At 43.9% G+C, this 23647-nt stretch overlaps 2 protein-coding genes across 5 annotated transcripts in view; both read left to right on the forward strand.

The window, feature by feature from the left end:
- trim9 (tripartite motif containing 9) overlaps window positions 1-11492 on the forward strand; it is a 43100-nt gene extending 31608 nt beyond the window's left edge. For 2 of the 4 annotated variants that reach the window (XM_010896298.4, XM_010896300.4), the window contains 5 exons: window positions 2497-2635; window positions 4674-4712; window positions 5854-6157; window positions 7060-7222; window positions 8286-11492. In XM_010896298.4, coding sequence (XP_010894600.1) covers window positions 2497-2635; window positions 4674-4712; window positions 5854-6157; window positions 7060-7222; window positions 8286-8363 — 723 coding nt within the window. In that variant the 3' untranslated portion in view covers window positions 8364-11492. The remainder of the gene's footprint in view (window positions 1-2496; window positions 2636-4673; window positions 4713-5853; window positions 6158-7059; window positions 7223-8285) is intronic. The other 2 variants (XM_010896299.4, XM_010896301.4) reach the window with 1 other exon arrangement.
- Window positions 11493-13619: 2127 nt separating this feature from the next.
- pygl (phosphorylase, glycogen, liver) overlaps window positions 13620-23647 on the forward strand; it is a 13096-nt gene continuing 3068 nt past the window's right edge. The window contains exons 1-15 of the mRNA XM_010896297.4: window positions 13620-13935; window positions 14805-14906; window positions 16589-16667; window positions 17831-17934; window positions 19263-19394; window positions 19956-20067; window positions 20294-20376; window positions 20586-20723; window positions 20873-20965; window positions 21071-21217; window positions 21487-21650; window positions 21886-22000; window positions 22153-22254; window positions 23050-23197; window positions 23450-23508. Coding sequence (XP_010894599.1) covers window positions 13693-13935; window positions 14805-14906; window positions 16589-16667; window positions 17831-17934; window positions 19263-19394; window positions 19956-20067; window positions 20294-20376; window positions 20586-20723; window positions 20873-20965; window positions 21071-21217; window positions 21487-21650; window positions 21886-22000; window positions 22153-22254; window positions 23050-23197; window positions 23450-23508 — 1821 coding nt within the window. The 5' untranslated portion in view covers window positions 13620-13692. The remainder of the gene's footprint in view (window positions 13936-14804; window positions 14907-16588; window positions 16668-17830; window positions 17935-19262; window positions 19395-19955; window positions 20068-20293; window positions 20377-20585; window positions 20724-20872; window positions 20966-21070; window positions 21218-21486; window positions 21651-21885; window positions 22001-22152; window positions 22255-23049; window positions 23198-23449; window positions 23509-23647) is intronic.

The raw sequence follows: 23647 nt of genomic DNA on the forward strand, positions 1-23647 counted from the left end.
ACAGATCTATCTCCCCTTCCACTGTGTTATCTACAGATCTATCCCCCCTTCCACTGTGTTATCTACAGATCTATCCCCCCTTCCACTGCGTTATCTACAGATCTATCCCCCCTTCCACTGTGTTATCTACATATATACCCCACTTCCACTGTGTTATCTACAGATCTATCCCCCCTTCCACTGTGTTATCTACAGATCTATCCCCCCTTTAACTGTGACCCATGGATTACAGTAACAGCTACATATTGTACTTAAACAATACCTTTTGTAATATAGGTCTTAATAGTAGTGGTATCTATAGTATAGTAGGGGTATCTATAGTAGGGGTATCTACAGTATAGTGGGGTATCTACAGTATTGTGGGGTATCTACAGTATTGTGGGGTATCTACAGTACAGTAGGTGTATCTATAATATAGTGGGGTATCTACAGTATAGTAGATGTATCTATAGTATAGTGGGGTATCTACAGTATATAAGGGGTATCTATAGAATAGTAGGGGTATGTACAGTAGTGATATCTACAGTATTGACATATAAATATTTGTGTATCTATGTATAGTGGAGTATTTATGTATATTAGATGTTCCATCTATAATTAACACCCTACCTGATTGTAATGGGACCATCACGTGTTTCTATTCTGGACCTTAACTAGAGAAAGTGTGTGTCACAAATGGCACACTGTTCCCTGCCTAGTGAATTCCTTTTTGACAGGAACTTGGTGGGTCCTGATAATGAGTGTATTGGAACTGTGCCATTTGAAACTAGAGAGGAGCTTGTTTTGCGTCAGCATCAATGCTCTCTGACTGTGGGTAGCCAACGTGAAACTGTAGTCTTAACTGTCCTCACACACACACACACACACACACTCTTAAGGGTCGACTGACTTCGGCTGTGTGTATGACATGTTTTTGCAGTTGTAATCAAGACCTTCTGTAGCAGAGGGGCTCATTTACTAACAGCCAGCAACAGATGCACAAATCCAACTCGTTAGGTCTTAATTAGATGGAGTTCTGGTCCAAACTGTAAATTCTGTCTTCGTGTCAGAGTCAAATGCAGCTTGAAGACATTCTGGCTCCTGGCATTCCAGTTTACTGTGAGGCTGCAATTGTGTATAGACAGATGTAGGTAGATATGGCCATGTGATACATTTACACATATGCAGAACACACCTGTCTCATTCCCACAAAAATGACACTGAACACATTATTTATTTTCATGACATTTCCTCATGAAATTTCTTCTAGATTAGAATCTGCACTGAACTACTTCATCAATGTGTTTTTTAAGACCTATATTCCATGTTTCCGTAATCATGAGATGTCCACAGATACTGTTTGTAGTTAAGAAATATTACATATCAATATAGCTGAACTTCAAAAAGTTGACCACTGTTAGGTTTTATAAAACGCAATATAATATGTGTTCTTTTATAAATATTTTTTGGGATGTATTGTATTTCTGTTGCTATTAATACCCCTTAGTGTGGACTGCTGGTGCTTCACCCACGCTGCCACGTTCAGGTGTACCCACGTTCCCTCCATATTTCCCTCCCTTTCTTTCCCTCCTTATTTCCCCTCAGTTTCTTTCCCTCCTTATATCCCTCAGTTTCTTTACCTCCTTATTTCCCACCGTTTCTTTACCTCCTTATTTCCCTCAGTTTCTTTACTTCCTTATTTCTCTCTGTTTCTTTACCTCCTTATTTCCCTCAGTTTCTTTACCTCCTTATTTCCCTCAGTTTCTTTACCTCCTTATTTCCCTCAGTTTCTTTACCTCCTTATTTCCCTCAGTTTCTTTACCTCCTTATTTCCCTCAGTTTCTTTACCTCCTTATTTCCCTCTGTTTCTTTACCTCCTTATTTCCCTCCGTTTCTTTACCTCCTTATTTCCCTCAGTTTCTTTACCTCCTTATTTCCCTCAGTTTCTTTACCTCCTTATTTCCCTCAGTTTCTTTACCTCCTTATTTCCCTCCGTTTCTTTACCTCCTTATTTCCCTCTGTTTCTTTACCTCCTTATTTCCCTCAGTTTCTTTACCTCCTTATTTCTTTGTTTCTCTCTCTCGGAATTGCACCCCCCCCCTAAGCGGTACTAAATATCTAAATGGGCCATTATCTAATTTTAGATAGAGAGGTAGAGCATAGAGCAGCCCTCCTTCTGTTAGCTAGCGAACAGCGTTTACAATTTTCACTCTTACAGTATCACATTATGTTTTGAGCAAGCGTACATGTTAACCAATGGACAGAGTGGATATCCTCATGGTCATTGGTCACAGGGCAAACATTAGGTTGTACCGGTCTCGGGTAGAGCTATCTCCCCACTGCCAAACCACGCCACATTAAAGCCATGCCTTAGAATATAGTGTTTTCTACAACCTTGCTGTGACAAACAGCCATCACCATTTACATTCTAAATGTACCTTTTAACACATAGAATGCTGTTACCCAGTGTCTGGTTTTCTGAAACGGCGTGACAGGAAGTTCTCACGTTCCCGACAGGAAGTGTACGTGGGAACCGAGATGATCTGCACGGTGGACGGGCTCCATTACAACAGCACCTACATGTCCAGGGTGAAGGCCTTCAACGCCAGCGGACTGGGACAGTACAGCAAGACGCTGGTCATGCAGACGTCCGAAAGTAAGTCCGACACACTTGCACTTCTGTAGTGGGACTGAACAGAAGTTAGGCCACTTAGAGGGCGATTCCCACCCCCAGGCCCTGTCACCTCAGAGAACCGTATGTCCCAGGGGAGCAATTCACTGACACATCCCAGAATTTTGTGCCGCCCTCATCGGGGGGGGGGGTATTAAAACCCCTCCCTGCTCAACGGCCAGGGACTTACTTCGCTGTTCCACCAGGTAACCGGTGTCTCCCGGCAGGTGTCCCTGGTCATAATCATTCCCTGTTCAGAGGGGGGGGGGAGACAAATCCGGCTGTGGAACTGGCTCTGAGAAACAAAATGATAGAAAGGGGTTAGCAGCAACAGATTGGACCACCAGGCTGTCAGACACATTGTAGGCAGGCAGATGTACGGCCTGCAGGGACATGGTTCATGGCCAATGTACCCCGGCTTAGGGCCGCCGGGGAGTGCTTGGATACAGCCCTTAGTCGTGTTAAATAGGCCACGCACCACAACCAACTAATTCCTAGTTATTTTTGTTCTTTCGTTCTGTAGCATATGTAAGCAATAAGGCAAGAGGGGAAGTGGTGTGTGGCCAATATGTCACGTCTAAGAGCTGTTTTTAGGCTCAATGCATCGCAGGGTGCCTGGACACGGCGCTTAGGCGTGCTATATTGACAATAAACACAAACCTCCGAGAAGCCATTTTGGATTCTAACCATCTGGTATACAAAATCTGATATACCAAGGTTATCAGCCAATCAGCATTCATAGACAGGTATATAATAAGATTATATAAGTACTTTATATATACATAAGTTTAGAATAAGACTATATAAAGTACTTGACATAAACAATTTGGATATAATAAGATTATATAAAGTGCTTTATATGTACTGTAGATAAGTGCATGATAAACACCAATAGTATTTTAAATAAGACCATATAGAATATTTTATATATTGACAGGGTTATACAGTAATAAGTACTATATATTCCAACCCACGCTTTCACCTGCCACCTGCTGCTTTTCCATTATGTATGCTGCTCCACACCGAGACAGACAGATGAACGGACGAGCAGGCAGGCAGACAGGCAGGCAGGCAGGCAGACAGACCAACTGGGAGGCAGACCAAAAGTCAAGGAAGACTGTCACTCATCAGTGGAGCCAAAGCCCATAGAGGCGTATGGCGATTGATGCGGCTCCAGACAACTCCTGCTTCCCCCACCATGAAGCTCAGGACTAGCTGTGCCTCCGATCCTAAGAGGGAATATTGAATATTTTTCCCAATAATATGACAACTGAAAAGAACAGGGAGACTCTAGACAGCTCCCGCTACCTGTGTGAAATTATTTTGGACTGGCGGTCCTTTTTCAAGTTTCCCTCCACTCAAATCTTGTCTTTTGATTTTATTTACAGTTCAGACAGGTGCAGAAAGATTCTATTGCTTTCATACCTTGAATCTCTTTGTAATTTTCCAGTCTGAAATATATAGAAATATTTTTTGGGGGGAAGACAAATCAATGTAGTTCCTGGTGTTGGTTGGAAGGACAATCCCCAGGACAGATGGAATACGATTGAATATTCTCTCTGATAATAAAATACCCACTTAAAAGAAAAAGCTTCCCTGATCAACTCAACACTGCTGTTACCCTCTCTTCCACCCCCACCCCATCTCCACCCACACACTCTGCTACCTATTGCTTTCTTTCTCCCTTTCGTTCTCACCATTTCTCTCCTCCACCCGCTTCACCTCCTACACACACTGCTTTTATATGGCTCTCTCCCTCTATTTTCTCAACCCTTTCTCACTTTCTTTCTCTCTTCAACACTCTCCACCTCCCACACATACTGATGTCCACTGCTCTCTCTCTCTTTATCTTCTCTTCCCCGACACCCTCTAATTGATACACGCTGCTTTTACACTCACTCATTCTCTTGCGGTCTCCCTTTTATTTTCTCTCATTCTTTCTGTCTTTCTCTATTTCACTCTCTCTTAATCTCTCTCCTTTCTCCCTCTTTCTCTCTTGCTCTCTATGCATTTCACATTGCAGCTGGACACTCCCCATGTGATATGCAATCGCTAGCCACAGGTATGGATGGGTCAAACACGTCTTAGCCCTCTCATTGCTGAATACCTCCTCCGTTCTGCTCAGCTTCACTCCTAACATAGTCATTGCCAGTCATCACAGCAACCAATCATTCACTTGAAAACCGAAGGGTGGGCAGTTTGCTAGCCATCTGGGGCTTTAGTTATTCTCGTGTCACTGTGAACCTCCAATAAAACATTTTGTTTTACTTATGATATGTTCCCATGGAAACATTCACATTCGGATGTTCCTATTACTATGGTAACAGTAGCAAGCCCATAGAACCCTCCCAACGATAGCAAACTGCCCTCTCCTTTAGTATCTAATGTAGTAAGGTATTCGTAGTATTGTAAGGTACGTGTTATAACATTTGACAGTATTTTCCAGATATGTGACTTGCCTGTACCATATCACATAGCATATAACACATACAGTAAGTCACGTATTCTGGTAACACTCTGGGACACAACTCAAGTGTTTAATGTCTGTTTGTGCTGATAATGCATTGCGCAACTGTAGCCTGGACTCAGATCTCTTTGTGCTGTTTTGCCAACACATATGGATCTGGTCCCTCCAGACAGGGGGCCAGGCTACGTCAGTCGCAGTAACCCCACCTCAGTTCATGCCACCGAGATCCCCTTCTAGCATCACATCCTGTGTACATTTCAAAATGCTCATACTGAAGTCACCTGGGGCCTCCTCAGTGGCACAGTGCGCGCGCTAAGGTGCTTCTTCAAAGTGCTGTGGTGTCACTAAAACCTGGTTCGATTACAGGCTGTGACCAGTAGCTCCAACAGGCAGTGCACAATTGGCCCGGCACCGTCCAGGTTAAGGGGGGGTGTGGACCGTGGGTGATTCCTTATCACGCTCTAGCGACTTCTTGTGGCGGGTTAGACACCTGCAAGTGAACTGAGGGGAAGTCAAACAGGTGTTTCCTCTGACACAGGAAGCATGTCTCGATTGGTCAAGGGACCATTGGGAGTTGGTCTAAAAATTGGATACCACGAAAGTTAAATAAAGATGCGGTGAAATTGGGGAAGCAAAATGGGTCACAAAAACACTGACAATTTCTGAAATGGGAAAACGAATCAGTATCTAACCTGTCTTTGTGTGTTTTCTGTGTGTGCGTGTCTACTTCCTACAGTTGCCTGGTTCACCTTTGACCCGACATCGGCCCACCCTGACATCATCCTGTCCAATGACAACCTGACGGTGACGTGCAGTAGCTATGACGACAGGGTAGTTATGGGTAACTCTGGCTTGTCCCGCGGTGTGCACTACTGGGAGGTCACCGTGGATCGCTACGACAACCACCCAGACCCTGCGTTTGGGGTTGCTCGGGGCGATGTCCTAAAGGATGTGATGCTGGGAAAGGATGACAAGGCGTGGGCTATGTATGTGGACAACAACCGTTCCTGGTTCATGCACAACAACTCACATACTAACAGGTAGGTCACTTGGCGCATATACACACCTGGTTCTATACACAACTCACACACTAACGGGTAGGTAACCTGGTACACAAACACACCTGGTTCTATATCCAACACCTCACACACCAACAGGTAGGTCCCCTGGTACATAACCTGTTCTATGAACATTAATACCCATACTAACAAAGGGGTGTCAGCTGGTATACAAACTCACCTGGTTCCATACACAACAACCTCTGCACTACTCAGTATGGATTGGCCTCTTCAGTCTTTGGTACAATGTGCTCTGCAGTGAATCAGTGTCTCTGCTCTGCGTACAGCACTTGTGTAATCAACTCACGCATTACATCACCTGGTATACAAATACAGTACTTAGTATGTCAAAGATCAAATGGGAGGGATTACATGACTGGTGTACTCCTTAGGTTAACTTCATTATTACTGTTATCATTAATACTGAACCAAAGTGTATTTCATCATCCGCATTGTGCTGTGATTACTGAATGGCTGTACAACTATACTGCTCTGACGGTATCTACAAAGTGTATTTCATCCCAGTAAAGTAATCTGAATCTGATGTTAAGTGATCCCCAAATGGGAAATGTATTGCTGGATCTGTTCAATACACATAGATAATATTAATTTAATATCTTGGTGCGCAAACCTATGTGTGTATAATTTTGCTCACATTGTTCGATTTGATTTACCTTGTCCCTGTGTGTCTCTGTTTGACCTTCAACACTCCATATTTCTGTGTGTTTCTGTTTGACCTTTATCCCTCCATGTTTCTGTGTGTTTATGTTTGACCTTTATCCCTCCGTGTTTCTGTGAGTTTCTGTTTGACCTTTATCCCTCCGTGTTTCTGTGTGTTTCTGTTTGACCTTTATCCCTCCGTGTTTCTGTGTGTTTCTGCTCAGGGCGGATGGGGGCATCAGTAAAGGTGCTACAGTGGGAGTGTTGTTAGACTTCACCAGAGGGATCCTCATGTTCCTGATCAACGATGAGCAACAGGGACCTGTGGCCTTTGATGGCATTGAGGGACTCTACTACCCTGCCGTCAGCCTCAACCGCAACGTACAGGTAACTTAGAAACAATGGTATATCCCCACCGTAGAAACAACATTATAGCCACAATGCTGAAGCAATGGTATAACTCAAATACAGAAAGAATGTTATAGTACCAACATAAAAACCTTAGTCCAAATGAACAACCAACATTATAGTCCCAGTTTAGAGACAATGTTAGGAACTTAATGTATAAAGAATGTTATTGTCCCATCATACAATGTTTTAGCTCCAACGTAGAAACAATGTGTGAGGCTGCAGGTAAAATAAGAAAATAGAAGCACCACAACACCAGCCAGGTAGCCGCAACAAAGAAACACAATTACACCTACCAGGTTTCCTAAATGTCGAAGCAACATTACACCTACCAGGTAGCCTCAACTGAGAAGTACCACAACACCAATCATGCCCAAACACTAAAACACCATTACATTAACCAGTTAGCCCCAACATAGAACCAACCAGATAACCCCAACTTAGAAACACCATTACATTAACCAGGTAACCCTAACATAGAACCAACCAGGTAACCCCAACATAGAAACATCATTACATTAACCAGGTAACCCTAACATGGAACCAACCAGGTAACCCCAACATAGAAACACCATTACACCAACCAGGTAACGCTAACATAGAGAGCACATTACACCAACCAGGTAGCCACTACATAAAAACACCATTAGACCTACCAGGCCGCCCCAACATGAAAACACCATTAAACCTACCAGGTAGCACCTCCTGAAAAGAGGGGGCTCTGAAAAAAACATCTAATTTCAATGGCGCAATATAATGAAATGAGTCATACCTGTGAACATCTTTCTATATGAATTTTTACTGACGATGCTAATGGAGCGCTTGCTAATGCTTTGGTGACAGCAGCAGAAGTGATGCATTAGCTGTCAATTTCTCGTGCAGCAGCTCCGCCTACTGGTCAACATTGGGCAATACCTGCAATGACATTATAACACAGTTCTATAGTCTGCTCTCAGGAGTACAGTTCCTTGCTGTTAGGACAATGAACTGGGGGGACGGGTGTGGAAAAGGCTGCTGATGCTGTTTGTCCTTCTTTCTGTAGATGACCCTTCACACGGGCCTGCCCATCCCTGACTTCTATACCCCGGGGGAAGCCGACCTGCAGGGCGCAGAGTGTTAAGAAGTTGACTCAGCACTGCCGTGATGCAGGAGTGGACAAGGGGGCAACGTCCAGAATGTCACCTTATTCCCTATATAGTAAAACCCTGGTTCCTTTACTGGGCTCTGGTCAAAAGTAGTGCACTTCATGGGGAATAGGGTGCCATTTGGGATGCTAGCGAGGACATTAGGCTGGAAGGGAGCTCACCTTCAGGGCTCTACAGGCATGCGTTCCAAACATATTCCTCATAGTGCATTTTAACCGGACTTGTGCCAGAAGTAGAGCTCTATATCATTGCTGTCACAGCCTTGTACACCCCAGCCCCTGGCTCTCCAGACCAACCAGCCTGGTTGTCTTAGGTCAGATAAGGCAACCGTTGCCTCTCAATCAAATCCACTATCGTTGGATTGGAGCTGGAGCGATGTCAGTGTCTGACATAAGTCAATGCAGTGGATCTCTACAGATCATTGGACAACCTGATCCATTAGCTTGACCTCAACAGATGTCTGGACAACCTGACCCATAGCCCTGACCTCTACAGATGTCTGGACAACCTGACCCATAGCCTTGACCTCAACAGATCTCTGGACAACCTGACCCATAGCCTTGACCTCTACAGATGTCTGGACAACCTGACCCATAGCCTTGACCTCAACAGATCTCTGGACAACCTGACCCATAGCCCTGACCTCAACAGATGTCTGGACAACCTGACCCATGGCCTTGACCTCAACAGATCTCTGGACAACCTGACCCATAGCCTTGACCTCTACAGATGTCTGGACAACCTGACCCATAGCCTTGACCTCTACAGATCTTCAGACAAGCTGACCCATAGCCTTGACCTCTACAGATCTCTGGACAACCTGACCCATAGCCTCTCAACAATTACAAAATATTCTTAATAAACAGACATATTTACATAATGCTTAGTAACCATGGCTCGCAGCTCAGAATGGAACTCTATCAATGGAACTCTGGATTAGCTTTCTATCTTAACATAAATGAAACCATGTCATGAAACCAACCAATCCAAGAAGACCACTACTCATCACCATACTCTAGAGGTTTTAGGTCTTGTTTTAGATCTTTGTGAAAGGCACACACAAACATACAAACCCAAATACACACACAACTCAACATTTCAACAGAATCCACAAAACATGGTACTGTACCATATAAGACCAACAGAGGTGAATTGCCTTTCATGGCAGCCTGGGGGAGTGTGGGAGAACGGCAGGGCTATAACATCGTCCCAAATGGTGCCCCATTCTCAACATAATGCACTGCCATCGTTGCGGACATGCAGGTTCGTCATGGACCTCGGGGGGGGGCGTGCCAGTTGGCAGACGCAGTGACCCCGGACAGGAAGTGAACTAACTTTTCCCTGTGTTGCTGTCATAGTATGTAAATGAGATGCTAACCAGTGGCTCTGCTTGTGTCGACCTCAACATTATCCATCATTTGTGACTCACTGCAGAGTGGACTTGTTCCGTTGGAGTCCCAGTACTCGTACTAAGCGGGCCTCTGTTTCTTTAGCTGACACCCCGTGTCCAATGATGCGCACTACTGAAAGCAATGTAGGGAGTTCCGTTTAGAATAGTGCAGCCATGCGTTCCTCCATGGCGCAGCTTTCAGTAATGTACGGAGAAGCTGAACAAATGTATGTTGGGTCCTGTGTTCCAAACTGCGCCCTATTCCTTATATAGTATGTATCGGCCCTGGTGAATAGTGCACTATGTGGGCCGTGGGTGGGTCATTTAGGATGCATCCACTGGCCACTGTCCAGACGCGGTATATTTAAATTGCATTTATTATTATTGTTGTTTTGATTGTGGTTATTGTTGCTGCTGTTATGAGGCTTTATTCCTGCTATTGTTTTGAGTAGGCCTGTGACCAGTATGAAGAATAACGTGGTGGGGTTGATGATGATGGTGACAAAGATGACACTCGTACATTACAGGCTATTCTGAATAAGGTGCTATTCAGCGTACTAATGCTCTCACTGTAGGTGACTCTAGGGTGAATCCAAAATGGTGCCCTACATACTGGACTGCATTCCATCAGTGGCTACAAGGCTGTGCTCAATAGTAGTGAACAGGTCGCTATTTTGGACTAGAATCCAAATCTTTTTTTTTTTTTACTATTCATGAAAATGCTAGTGTGAAGGAGATGGATTTAGATAGATGTGTACGTTATACATTTTTAGACAGACAGCATCTTTGTCGTGGACTTGCCCTGTAACCCCACTCTTGTTCATATTTTTTTTGTTTTACTTTCCTGTTGATCATCAATGAATGGAATGTCCAATGAAATGACATGACAGATGGTTGTCTGCAAGCAGTACTGTTTCATGTGATTAAAAGCTGTGAAATAGTTTGGTGTGTTTTGCTGCTCTGTACAGTTAGCTAGATGTCAGCAAAACCAGGAACTGGGGCTTTTATGGCATTGACGAATGAACGGAAACTCGCAACATAACAAATTATACATGGCAGGTCTATGCATGGAGATATATTTGACTGTCTGGAGCAGTAGGTCCATGGCAATAAATGAGGCAGTACAATGCCACCCCAGGTCTTGAGAGAAGGCTAAAAATCACACAAGATGCCTGGTCTTTGAACACAAGAGATTGAAAATAAATGTTTTGCTATATGTGTGGTCATGCTGCTTGACTGAGGAACATCCTCATTAATACTGTAGGAGTAAGGCTAAGTTGGCCCTTCGACTGAGTAACATCCTCATTAATACTGTAGGAGTAGGGTGAAGTTGATCCTTCGACTGAGTAACATCCTCATTAATACTGTTGGAGTAAGGTGAAGTTGGTCCTTCGACTGAGTAACATCCTCATTAATACTGTTGGAGTAGGGTGAAGTTGGCCCTTCGACTGAGTAACATCCTCATTAATACTGTTGGAGTAGGGTGAAGTTGTCCCTTCAACTGAGTAACATCCTCATTAATACTGTTGGAGTAAGGTGAAGTTGTCCCTTCGACTGAGTAACATCCTCATTAATACTGTTGGAGTAAGGTGAAGTTGTCCCTTCGACTGAGTAACATCCTCATTAATACTGTTGGAGTAAGGTGAAGTTGTCCCTTCGACTGAGTAACATCCTCATTCATACTGTAGGAATAAGGTGAAGTTGACCCTTCGCAGACAGATTAAGCCTAGTCTAGAACCATAACATCCAGCTCAATACAATGAGTTGAATAGACCATCTTTAAGAGGCAGGTAGACAGACAGGCAGAAAGAAGGGAGAGACCAGTAATACTGACAGAAAGAAGGGCAAAAGGCAGACAGACAGACAGACAGAAGGATGAAAGACAGACAGAAAGAAAGAAGAGAGGGAGGGAGAGTGAGAGCATCAGACAGAAAATACAGACACAGGAGATAATCTCTAATCCAACCCAAATCAATACAGATAGTCATTATCCCAAGTTTATAACTTCCAGGATCCAGATTAGTACAGATGGTCATTATCCCAATGTTATAACTATTCCAGGATCCAAATTAAATTATCATCCTTAAAAAAGTTTTATAAATTTTTTTGACTAAATTGATATTTGATTCAACCAAATATAGACTAATTTAGTCATAGTGGAAGTATGATGTTGAGCTATTGGTGTTATCTGTCATATTAATTTATTTAATATCTGAATCAGGTGTATTGAACTACTTTAATTTAATTCATACGGTGCCTATTGAAAAGATTCTGAACTGAAAAATTATTTAGAGCAGAAATACAAAGTGAATCCTGTGGTCCATCAACTTAACTACGATCTATATAACTGTCACACTATAATGTATCATTCTAGAAATGTCACACAGTCGCTGGGCGACAGCTTTGGCCGTTGATTTCATACGCTCCGCGTGCAGCGCATGCGTCTGTCACCGTTGTCTGAAATCCAAAGTAATAAATGTATGCTCTGCTTAGCAGGTATAAAAGGTGGAATGTTGTTAAACATTGGTTCTAATTTATATGTAAACTAATTTCTTAGATCTGATACCTACTGTGTATTTACACAAAGTTATATTATTATTATCATTGGTACAGTAGTGTTGCTATTATTACTGACATGTTTTGTGTTTTCTGTATCTGTGATTATTCAATAAATAATAAGTGTCCACAAACAGTTTTCCCTGCCTAAGATATTTTTCTCTCCTGCAATCTGTAAGACACAAAGTTGAGAGGTTGGGTGACTCTGCTCCATCATGCGAGGTCCTTTAGCTGTGTTCTATGGCTTTATGGATTCATAGATTAAGTGGAAAGTGGGCAACATTTTTGTGATCAGTTGAAGACAAGATAGAGCTATTTGTCCAAAATCTGAAAGCATTATGTGTGGTGCAAACCTAACACTACTCATGCCTCAAGACAAACCATTTTGACGGTGACGTATGGTGGTGGTAGCATCATGCTGTGGGGATGTTTCTCATCAGCAGGGCACCTTGTTAAAATTGAAGGGAAAATGGATGGAGGAAAATACAGTAAAATAATGCAAAAGTACCCTTTTCAATATGCAAAGAAAAAGAAAATTGAGAGGAAATTCACCTTTCAGTATGAAAATTATTCGAAGCTCCAAGACCAAAGCATCATAGACGTGGCACAAGAACATAACGTGAAACTCCAGATTTCAATCCCATTGAGAATATGTGGATTAATTCAAAAACTCTGGTCCACAAGTGTCATCCAAAAAAATCTAGAGCACATCTGCCTAAAAGAATGGGCCAAATCTGCGTGAAAGCTGGAACAAACTTAACAAAATACTTTCCTGTTACTTCAGTGAAAGGTGACTACTAAATATGTCTATGTGAGGGTTGCAACAGTGTAGGTTTGTATTGTTTATTGGGGTCAGGGTCAACGGATCCCAGGATTTTCACTCTTTCCATGGGGGTTACATTGACCTGTCTGTAATATTGGTGGGGGTCATGACCCCCTCGTCCCCCACCTAATTGTACACCCCTGGATGTTTGAATACATACTGTATGCAAGCGACAGTGGAAGGTGTCGTGGAATGTCTCATTAGAATTTCCAAGACATGGCATTTTGTTGTTATGGCATCAGAGTAGCCCAATTTAATTGAATAAGATTTTTGTATATAAACTGTACACCGCTAAGTTTCACTGGCTACATGTCGAAATGATTGACAATTTTTTTTGTTGGATGTGTGTGTAAAATTCGCACTTCCCTCGACTAGAGAAATAGGTTGGACGACACACCTCTTTCTGAATACACCAATAGATATTAGAGAGGACCGAAAGGAGGAGACAGAGAATGCAGAAATGCCACAACCCAAAATTCACTTCTCCACTTCAGAGCTGAAGTTGAAGACTGACAGTGACAGTTTCGTGAACATTATGGCGGCACCTCTAACTGACCAGGAGAAACGCAAACAGATCAGTATCCGGGGAATAGTCGGCGTTGAGAACGTCGCGGAGTTGAAGAAAGGTTTTAACCGACATCTCCACTTTACATTGGTCAAAGACAGAAACGTAGCAACGCCACGAGATTATTACTTCGCCCTTGCGCACACAGTTCGAGATCACCTGGTGGGTAGATGGATCAGAACGCAACAGTTCTACTATGAAACCGACCCCAAGGTAAGTTTGTTTGATTATAAAGTTTTCTGCCTTTTCAAATATTACGCACATTTTGCTTGAATGATTCCTGGCCACCTGTTTTTGTCCTGTCCAAGTTTATTTCAGTATCAGACACCAGCCCCGTCCTTATTGGTTTTACAATCTTCTGCTCATTTTAGTCATATGTCTCATAGAGAGAACCTTCCTCATCACCTTTGGCAGTGTTTATTTTTTATTTTTTAAACGTGACAAAACTGCTGTAGTTGCAGTCCAGACTTTACTCATTCTGTCGCAATGGTCCCGATAATCAAGAGTAGCATTGCTAATCAAGAATAGATTTATTTTCTACCTTCTACCTAAATTTGCGTTAATTCCTAAAATGAACACGGTGCCAGGGCATAAGTTACCACCGAGTGCCGACCTAGAATTTTCATTTGGTCTTATTCATTATGGTTTGTGACACTAAGGTCTCACAACCTTAGTCGGTTCCCGTACTCTGAGAACTTTTATATTTAGGCTACATGGGCTATTGTTGTAATAAATAGTTCTGCGCGTTCCATGGTCTACTTCCCTAGCCTAGCGGTGTATTCGATCATCTTGGGGTTCTAGGCTACAGCCCAATTCTGATATTCTGTCACTGATTGGTCGTTGGACCAATCAGATTGGTCGTTTAAAAAATGGCAGAGGATCAGATGGGCCAATTGTGCCGAAATTAGTGAGCTGCAACCCTGAACAATCACCCGCTTATGGTCTCTAGTTGCCGTTCTGATTAGAGCATTCAGTGTTTGCCACTGTGCCACTATTGTTTATATAACCCAGTGCCAACTAGCTGTAGCCAACCATGCTACAATGTGGTAGCACTGAATATTTGCCCCGTTTCACTGTTCCAGCGGGTGTACTACCTCTCCCTGGAGTTCTACATGGGCAGAACGCTTCAGAACACCATGATCAACCTGGGACTGCAGAATGCCTGCGATGAGGCCATCTACCAGGTGAGGTGGAACCCTCCAGTGCTTCAGAAAGTATTTTCTTTTCTTTCTTTCTTTTTTTTTAGTGTGTCTTGTGTTATTGGAAAATATATATTTTTTTGTTGTTGCTTATTTCAAACAGTATCCCTACGATGTCAGAAGTGGAGTTTTTGTTTTTAGGAATGGATGCTAATTTAAAATGGCATGCCCAAATGTTTCAGAAGATTGTGCTTAAGAAATTACATAATGAGGTATGTGGGCTCATCCCATGTGCAATAACGGTGGTCAAGATAATTTTGTAATGACCACCCCATCTCTGTACTACACATGCATTGATATGTGAGGAGCCTCAGCTGGTTGAAGTTCAACCACAAACTCCAGAGAGGTTCACAAAAGCCTTGCAGCAAAGGGCATCGCCCGGGAAGATGGTTAAAAAGCAGACATTGAATATGTCTTTGTTGTGGTTTACACACAAAATATCAGCCATGCTCCCAACTCTGAGGGGAAGGAAACTGCTCAGAGATTTCACCATGAGGCCAAAGGGCTTCTCAAAACTATAACAGATCGTGTTAGCTGTGATCGTGTTAGGAGATGACACAAGATTTACAAAATATGTATCCTGTTTGCAATGGGCCACATAATACGGCCTAATAATACCTTATTGGAACAAGCCTTATTAACACACACATTTTGATGAGCAAAGTATAGTCTAATGTGCGATTTGGCAAGCGCTGCCTCAATGCAATGTTTTTCGGGGGTAAATCCAAAACCATACTACACTTCTTTTAAGCATTGTGTTGGATGCTTGGGGTCTGCCTGTCCTTTGACAGGGACGTTTTGCCTTGTGAAATGGAGCTAAGCACAAGCAAAGATCCCAGAGGAAAAACGGGGCTGTTCTGGTTTCAAATGGACACGGGCAGCGGAAGTTGTCTTTGACAATCACCTAAAACACAAAAACAAATCTGCACCTGGTCTTCAACATGACACTGGGTTCATTAGTGGTCTAGTTACAGTTTTGACTTAAAGTATTCAAGTATGCCTGCTGAGACGGAACCTGGTATACAGTCTACCAGGCAATTACCTGGGACTGCAGATCTCGATCCAAGAGGACGTCATGGAGCTGAGAGGCAAGTACAGACAGGTGGTGTCGCAGACTAGTGTCTTTAGGGAGAAACTGTTTAAGAGGCGTTTTGGTATTTTTGGCCACTGGCTGTGAAAGTGGCGCTGTCGAGCATAATCGGTCTCTGAAATGGGGGACAACGTTGTGTGTGCCTCACTTTCAAACTTGTAATTATATGCCTAACTGAATTACGATAGTGACTCCACTAATAGATACAGATGCACATATAAACAACATTGTACATTCAGATGAAAATGGGAGGTCCCAGACGCTTATTTATAGCGTGGGCTTTGCAACACTAGTCACATAGTCATACAGTGGAGGTGATGCCTGACTATAACATTATACACTGAACAAAATTTATAAACGCCACACTTTTGTTTTTGCCCCCATTTATCATGAGCTGAACTCAAAGATCTAAGACTTTCTCTATGTACACAAAAGGCCTATTCCTCTCAAATATTGTATGTAGGTCCCCAATGACGAATTAACTCAAATGTATTTCTGTGCTGTAATATGGGACGGCCCTTTGATATGAACATTCCTAATTGACTTTCTGATTTCTTTTTTTTTTGTCCTGTTGCAGCTGGGTTTGGACATGGAGGATCTGGAAGAGATGGAGGAGGATGCTGGACTGGGTAACGGAGGCTTGGGCCGGCTGGCAGGTGAGGTACACAGCGGCACCTCTGTGAACCGGGGGGGGGGGGGGGGCTTGTTGCGAATGTGGCGTCGCTTCCTGTTGTTTATGTCTATCAGATCAATCAGATGTATTTATAAAGTGCTTTACAGAGACACCTGGCCTATATGTCTATCAGATCAGGACGCACTCAAATTCCTGCTCCGTTCCCATCGATCCGGCCTCGTCTGAGCTTTTCAGTTAGTCAAAGGCTCTATTCCCTGTGTGAAAACAAACTTTTAGTTGACGTTTGGTTTTCAGATTTAATAGACATCCGTTGCACGTCGAGCAGCATGTAATGTTTTGGAATGTTTAGAAATATGCTATGCAGGACAAACATCCCCCTTGGATTTTTATTGGAAAAATGCACCATTTCTGATTTTCCATTTTGCAACGATCAGTGTTTGGCTACTCAGCGTGAGCTTGATGGGAAAACCACATGAATCCAGTCTGCCAGCCAAAATGGCATGTTAACCAGCACTTGGAAGTGGATGACCCACAGACACGCTTTGTTACACCCCTTATTGTTTGTTGCAGTTGGACATGAGGAAAATATCTTAGTCTTTCAGTTGCGCTATTGTCTAAGCCACAGCCACCACGTTAGGTGGTTTTATTTGTTGTCTTGCAGGACCGTCGAACAGTTGAATGCTGATTGGCTGAAAGCGGTTGCGTGTGAGACAACGTGATGTACAGCCACTGAGTTGGAAGATGCCGCCTCAGTGTGCTTGTGCCATTATAATGTTGGTTGTAGTGAGGGGTGTTGAGGCCTTCTTGTAAAGTCAGTGTTAGTATGATTCCCTGGATGATCCCTCCTTCCTAATTACCATAGAGGTTGTAAGTCCAACCCACCAATTAAAAGGGGTGGATGCCTTAAAGTTATTTCAGGTTGAATTTTGCAAACAGAATACACAGGTTATGGACCGTTAAACTAAATTCTTCCTTGCCGATTAAGCGGCGATGTCCATTCTAGAACCCGATTCTTCCAAGTCAAGCCCTTGGACGGTTGCGCCTGATCCTAGGCTGGTCGTCATGGCAGTGACCATGGCAGTTGGCAAGATGCTCCAAGCAGACGTTTGACCTCATGACCCCGCCTCACCATCCCTCTATTGACATTGGATTATTGATTGACATGGTGGCTTTCTGCCCGCCTAGCGTGTTTCCTGGACTCCATGGCTACCCTTGGTCTGGCGGCGTACGGTTACGGCATCCGTTACGAGTATGGGATCTTCAATCAGAAGATCAAGGAAGGTTGGCAGGTAAGAAAACACAGCATCTACAGTGGTTAATCTGAGAGTAATACATGCTCCGAATACCCTTTTAAGTATTGGTTTATTGACTTTCCACAGATTCCCCTAACTTTCTCACCCGATGAGACAAACCAAAATGTAGGCGCGTTTCAAGAAGAACCACCTTAGGGACTGAATTATTTGCAGGACAAAGGCAGCATTTGCAGTGAGCAGGACGTGTTGAATGCATGCCTCACGTCACCACGTCAATGAATGACTGAGGGAAAAACGAGTTCAGCGTTCCAAGGGTCATTGCACTTTCGGCACTGCAAACACAAAGCCCAAATATGAATGCATCTGTTGTGTGCACGTTGTTATCAGACCCATAATGGATTTCTCAACTTCTAAGCCTGCCCCCGCCTATTGCGACAGGCTCTGACTGCGTGTCCCAAATGCACCCTTTTATCTATGCAGTGCACTTGGTTTTAACCCTGATCATTGCTCAATGTTGTGTACTATAAAGGGAACAAGGGTGATGTCTTGACAAAGGAACTGATTCACCTCGGCAACTGAGCGATAGAGGCACACTGCAGCAACTCTGTTCCCTTTAAGTGAACAACACTGCAGACGGGTTTCCCATGATTCATCAGTCTTGACTGCGCTTGTCTGGCACGGTGGAACAAATCGAAGAATCACGGAAGTACCAGTCCTGCCCATGTGCAGGCAGCCTGAAGCTTGCTGTTTGATGGGTGTCTGGTACTTCCCTAATCCTAAAGCCAGGTACGTGACAGTGTGGCAGGTCACGATCTCCCCACCCAACCTGCACTGCAACGCTGCTGTGGGCTCCTCCCACACGGACTCCATGATGAAACGCCCAGTGCATTCTACCCACACAACAATGAAAATTGGTGGAAGCAAGTATGTTAATGGTTCCACAGATTGAAGGTGGTTCCTATTCAGAAGTGACCTTGGTCTTATGTATTCTGGGGACCATATGTGGGTTGGACACATGGCACATCTGAAACATGCAATAACCTTCACTACGAGGAACTCCGCTGTCGAGTCTGTTAGTCAGGAGTTCAGTAGATATTTCCTATCTGACACATTTTTTATTCCCTATATTGTTAATGTGTGTTTTTGCTTAGGCTGGAATATTATCAGGACCACCTTTTCAAACATTTGCTACCCTGCTTGTGCTTGCCATACTCCTTGTCATGCCATCGATACTGACTAGACAAAGAGCGGCGCAATCTGCCCCCAGGCTATAATGGACCCAATTCCATATTTACTTTTCACTTTGTCATTGACATCCACAGGAAAACCTACAGAATGTGAACATGTGATTGGCTTCATCCTAGGTGGAGGAAGCAGACGACTGGCTGCGTCATGGTAACCCCTGGGAGAAGGCCCGCCCGGAGTTCATGCTGCCAGTACACTTCTATGGCAGAGTGGATGAGTCTAAAGATGGGTCCAAGTGGGTGGATACACAGGTAGACATGTTTTTGTTAGTTTTCATTAGTCCTCAGATAATTGTTGGTCTCTGATTTCTTAATACAATGTGATGCTTGTGTTATGGCAACTTGACTGTGGACATGATGTTTTAGAGCGATTGAATTCAGTGGATTAATGAACGAAATACGGAAATATTGTTGTGAAGTAAAACATCTGGATTTGTACGTGCAGGGAGGTTACCTCAGTCAACCTTGCTAAATTATATTTTGATTTTAATTCATTTATTAACCCACCTGAGGCAGTTGCTAGAGCGTGATGACTCAATCCCCTGCTGACGAAGCCACCCCTACCGTGGCGATGCTTAACCAATACGCATCCGTGGAGCTCCCGGGCCCCACCTCAGTCAGCAGCCCTGTTAAGACTCAAACCTAGACTCTGGTGGACAGCTTGGCACTACAAAAGTGTAGACTGCTGCGCCACCCGATGGATCGTCATAGCAACTTGAGCTTTATCCGTTTGCGATCGTCCCACATTTTCATGAATAGATGTTAATAGCCCGTTTGTTAATCCCCCCCCCGTGTCTTGGCCGTTTTCTCCAGGTGGTGCTGGCCATGCCATATGACACGCCCATCCCCGGGTATATGAACAACACGGTGAACACCATGAGGCTGTGGTCTGCACGCGCTCCCAACGACTTCAACCTGAAGGACTGTGAGTACCCAGACTGGGGCCGTGTTCAGGGGTGACCTTCTGTCTGATGAAACAACCCAGGCTGATCATCTTTTTAATTCTGCCGGCATCTTCATTTATGGGAGCACATAACCCAGAGTGTGGGGGACTGTTATGTTTGTCTGTGTACAATAAGCTCAACACACTCAAGTTAGAATCACAAAGGCCTGGATTCTATCTAATTTCTAATTCTGTGTTCTCATCCTAGTCAATGTTGGAGATTATATCCAAGCTGTCCTGGACAGGAATCTGGCAGAGAATATTTCTCGTGTGCTCTACCCCAACGATAATGTAAGCTCCATGTTGGCCACCTAGGTGGAATTGCGGACGTGGCGCGCACGCACTCACACATATGCGCACACACACTTGTTTTTTTTTGGGGGCGACCAAAATCTATTTACATTTCTGTAGCCCTTAACCTCACAAGGATGGTAAAACCTGTACACAAACATGCATTCATTTCTTTTAACTTAAATTCCCAATTGCTCCTCTACCTGTAGTTCTTTGAGGGGAAGGAGCTGCGTCTAAAGCAGGAGTACTTTGTTGTGGCGGCCACCCTGCAGGACATCATCCGACGCTTCAAGACCTCGAAGAGGGCCTCCACTGGCCGTGTTTCCTTTGAAAACTTCCCAGAGAAAGTCAGTTATTTATTGATTAGACGATGTAATCACGAAGTGTCTTACGATAGGCTGATTATTTGGATGGGTCGGTTTATTGACGGCTTTGCTTCATTGGTCGTGTTGAAAGGTGATTGGTCGTGTTGACAGGTGATTGGTCGTGTTGACAGGTGGCCATCCAATTGAACGACACTCATCCTGCCATGGCCATTCCAGAGCTCATGAGGATCTTCGTGGACATAGAGAAACTTCACTGGGACACGGTGTGTTGGATCAAAACTGTATTCATACCCATACATGTACTTCTATCTGTGTGCTACTTAATGACAGTGTGGAATTTGTTAACAAACCCGTTCCTCTCGTCGCAGGCATGGTCCATCACCAAACGGACCTTTGCATACACCAACCACACGGTGCTACCTGAGGCTCTGGAACGTTGGCCTGTGGAGCTTCTGGAGACCCTGCTGCCCAGACATCTGCAGATCATCTACAGAATCAACCAGGTCCACCTGGATGTATGTATGAGATGTTCAATAGATCTTCTACGTGACCAACCATGTCTGGATGTAGAAATGTATTGATGGCTCAAAAGTTTGGGTCATTTAAACTTTTGCCAGACAACTTGGAGGCATGGAAAGGTGAAGTGTCATTGTTTATCTAACATTGGAACGCCACGTTTAAAATCTGTAGCCTTAATCCACATTCTTCGGACACTGGACGACGATGTGTGAATTGACACCAGTTGTGTGTTTCTCAGGTTGCTATACATTCTGTTGTATTCCAGGAGATTGCAGCTCTGTTCCCAGGGGACCTGGATCGGTTACGTAGAATGTCCCTGGTCGAGGAGGACGGAGGAAAGCGGATCAACATGGCCCACCTGTGCATTGTAGGATCCCATGCTGTCAATGGAGTTGCTGAGATACACTCCAACATCATCAAAACAGAAGTGTAAGATGAGGCCTCGTTAGGTTGTTTTCAGGACGCACAAACCTATAAGACACTTGAAAAATGAGTTAAACGGAGAGGTTGTTTCCAGTGATAAAAATTGGTTTCTCGTTGGTTCTGGTTTTTGTTACGTCTGCCCGACCAGACATGAACCAACTGTCTCAACTTGGACTGTAGCAGGGTCTGCCCATTCAGTAACTCCTCATGTTGTACAACTTGTATTCCTTTGCTTTGAAAGGTTCCGAGACTTCCATGAATTAGAACCCAAGAAGTTCCAGAACAAGACCAATGGGATCACTCCTAGACGCTGGCTCCTCCTTTGTAATCCGGGTTTGGCTGAGCTCATCGCTGAGGTTTGATCGGCAACTTTGGCAATTTTTACGTTTACTCTTTGTATAGGAACCATGCCTATCTACTCTCTGACATTGGCATTTTACTGTCTCTTTGATTTTGAAGGCCAGTTTCTAGACAATTTTGTCTAGTTAATTTGTTTACATGTTTCTAGGCCATCGGTGAGGAATATGTGAAAGACCTCAGTCAGTTAAAGAAGCTCAACAAGCTGGTGGATGATGATGCTTTCATTAGAGATGTCTGTAAAGTCAAGCAGGTAAGGGCAAGTGAACAAACACATGCCAGAACTTGTACTTCTGGCTGTTTCAAAGGCAGGGACCTGAGCAAAAAAGGGGCAACATTGTTCATATTCACCCAATTTTTGTGTTGTGGCATTCAAACGCATGTCTATCTGCCTCAGTGTCTTATTTTAAAAGTCTTTAAGATTGGGTCCAACCGTCAGGACGTGTCTGGTACACTTCTGCAACAGTGGCATTCTCCTCAATACTCTTTCAGTTAACTCTGCTCTCTTTCCCTGCTTTTTACCAGTAAGCCAAAATGGCTGAAAATCAAAAATCTAAGTATTTCTGGCAACGCTAACATGGCAACAATCCTACCTGAAGGCTACCATGTCAGTTTCCATAAACACAACTGTCTTGTGATCACAGACAGTGATGTTACCCTGCAAAACAGAGATGCACAACCATCAAGATGCTCTCAATGATGCGTTTCTAGGACATTTTGAAGGTCTTAACCGCCAATGCCCAATCTTTTCTGCCTCTTCTGCGCTCTCACTCCCCTTCTGCCTGTCAATGTGGCGTGCCCTTGCCTGTAGTCTGGGAAATGGTTGTCCTGGTAACACCCTGCCAGGTCTCTGATCAGGCCTACCTCTCCCTTCTGACGTAGCGTTGGCACCGCCCGACGTCCTGTCCCATTGTTAGGAGTGTCATGTCCTCATTTAAAACCGCAATCCAGTGGCCTCGGAGTCAGTGCATGTGTGTGCGTATTTGGAGAGCGCACACCGTTTTCACCACTGATTTCCGTGTGCGTTCCGTGTGTTTTCTGTCCTCAGGATAACAAGGAGAAGTTTTCCCAGTACCTGGAGAACGAGTACAAGGTGAAGATCAACCCGTCCTCCATGTTTGATGTCCACGTCAAGAGGATTCATGAGTACAAGCGGCAGCTGCTCAACTGCCTCCACGTCATCACCATGTACAACCGTATGTGCTGTTCTGGGTCGCATCCTGAATGAAACCTTGTTCCCTATTATTATGCACTACTTCGCACCAGGGCATGGGGCTCTGCAGTGTGCCGTCTAGTAAACAGGTTGCCATTTGGGTCTTACTTTATCAGTACCTTGGTGGAGGTTGCCGATCAAATATGACGACAAGCCCGAGTTAGAAGCGTGAATTCCTTTGTAAACAGATGGCGCTTAAATTTGAGGACATTTTGTGTGTTTCTGTCACAAAAAGGCATCAAGAAGAACCCAAACGCACCCTTTGTTCCTCGGACGGTGATCATTGGCGGCAAGGTATGTTTGTGACTTGGGTGTCTCACTTCCTTCAAACCCTTTGGTTTATAGGGACCAGCTTTCTGGTGATGTTCCTCCTATGGGTTTTCAGGAGGAGTTAAGGTGTAGTCTCTCATTGCGGATATTCTAGTTTTATTTT

The sequence above is a fragment of the Esox lucius genome, chromosome 15 (genome assembly GCF_011004845.1).
Source record: "Esox lucius isolate fEsoLuc1 chromosome 15, fEsoLuc1.pri, whole genome shotgun sequence".
NCBI classification, from domain to species: Eukaryota; Metazoa; Chordata; class Actinopteri; order Esociformes; family Esocidae; genus Esox; species Esox lucius.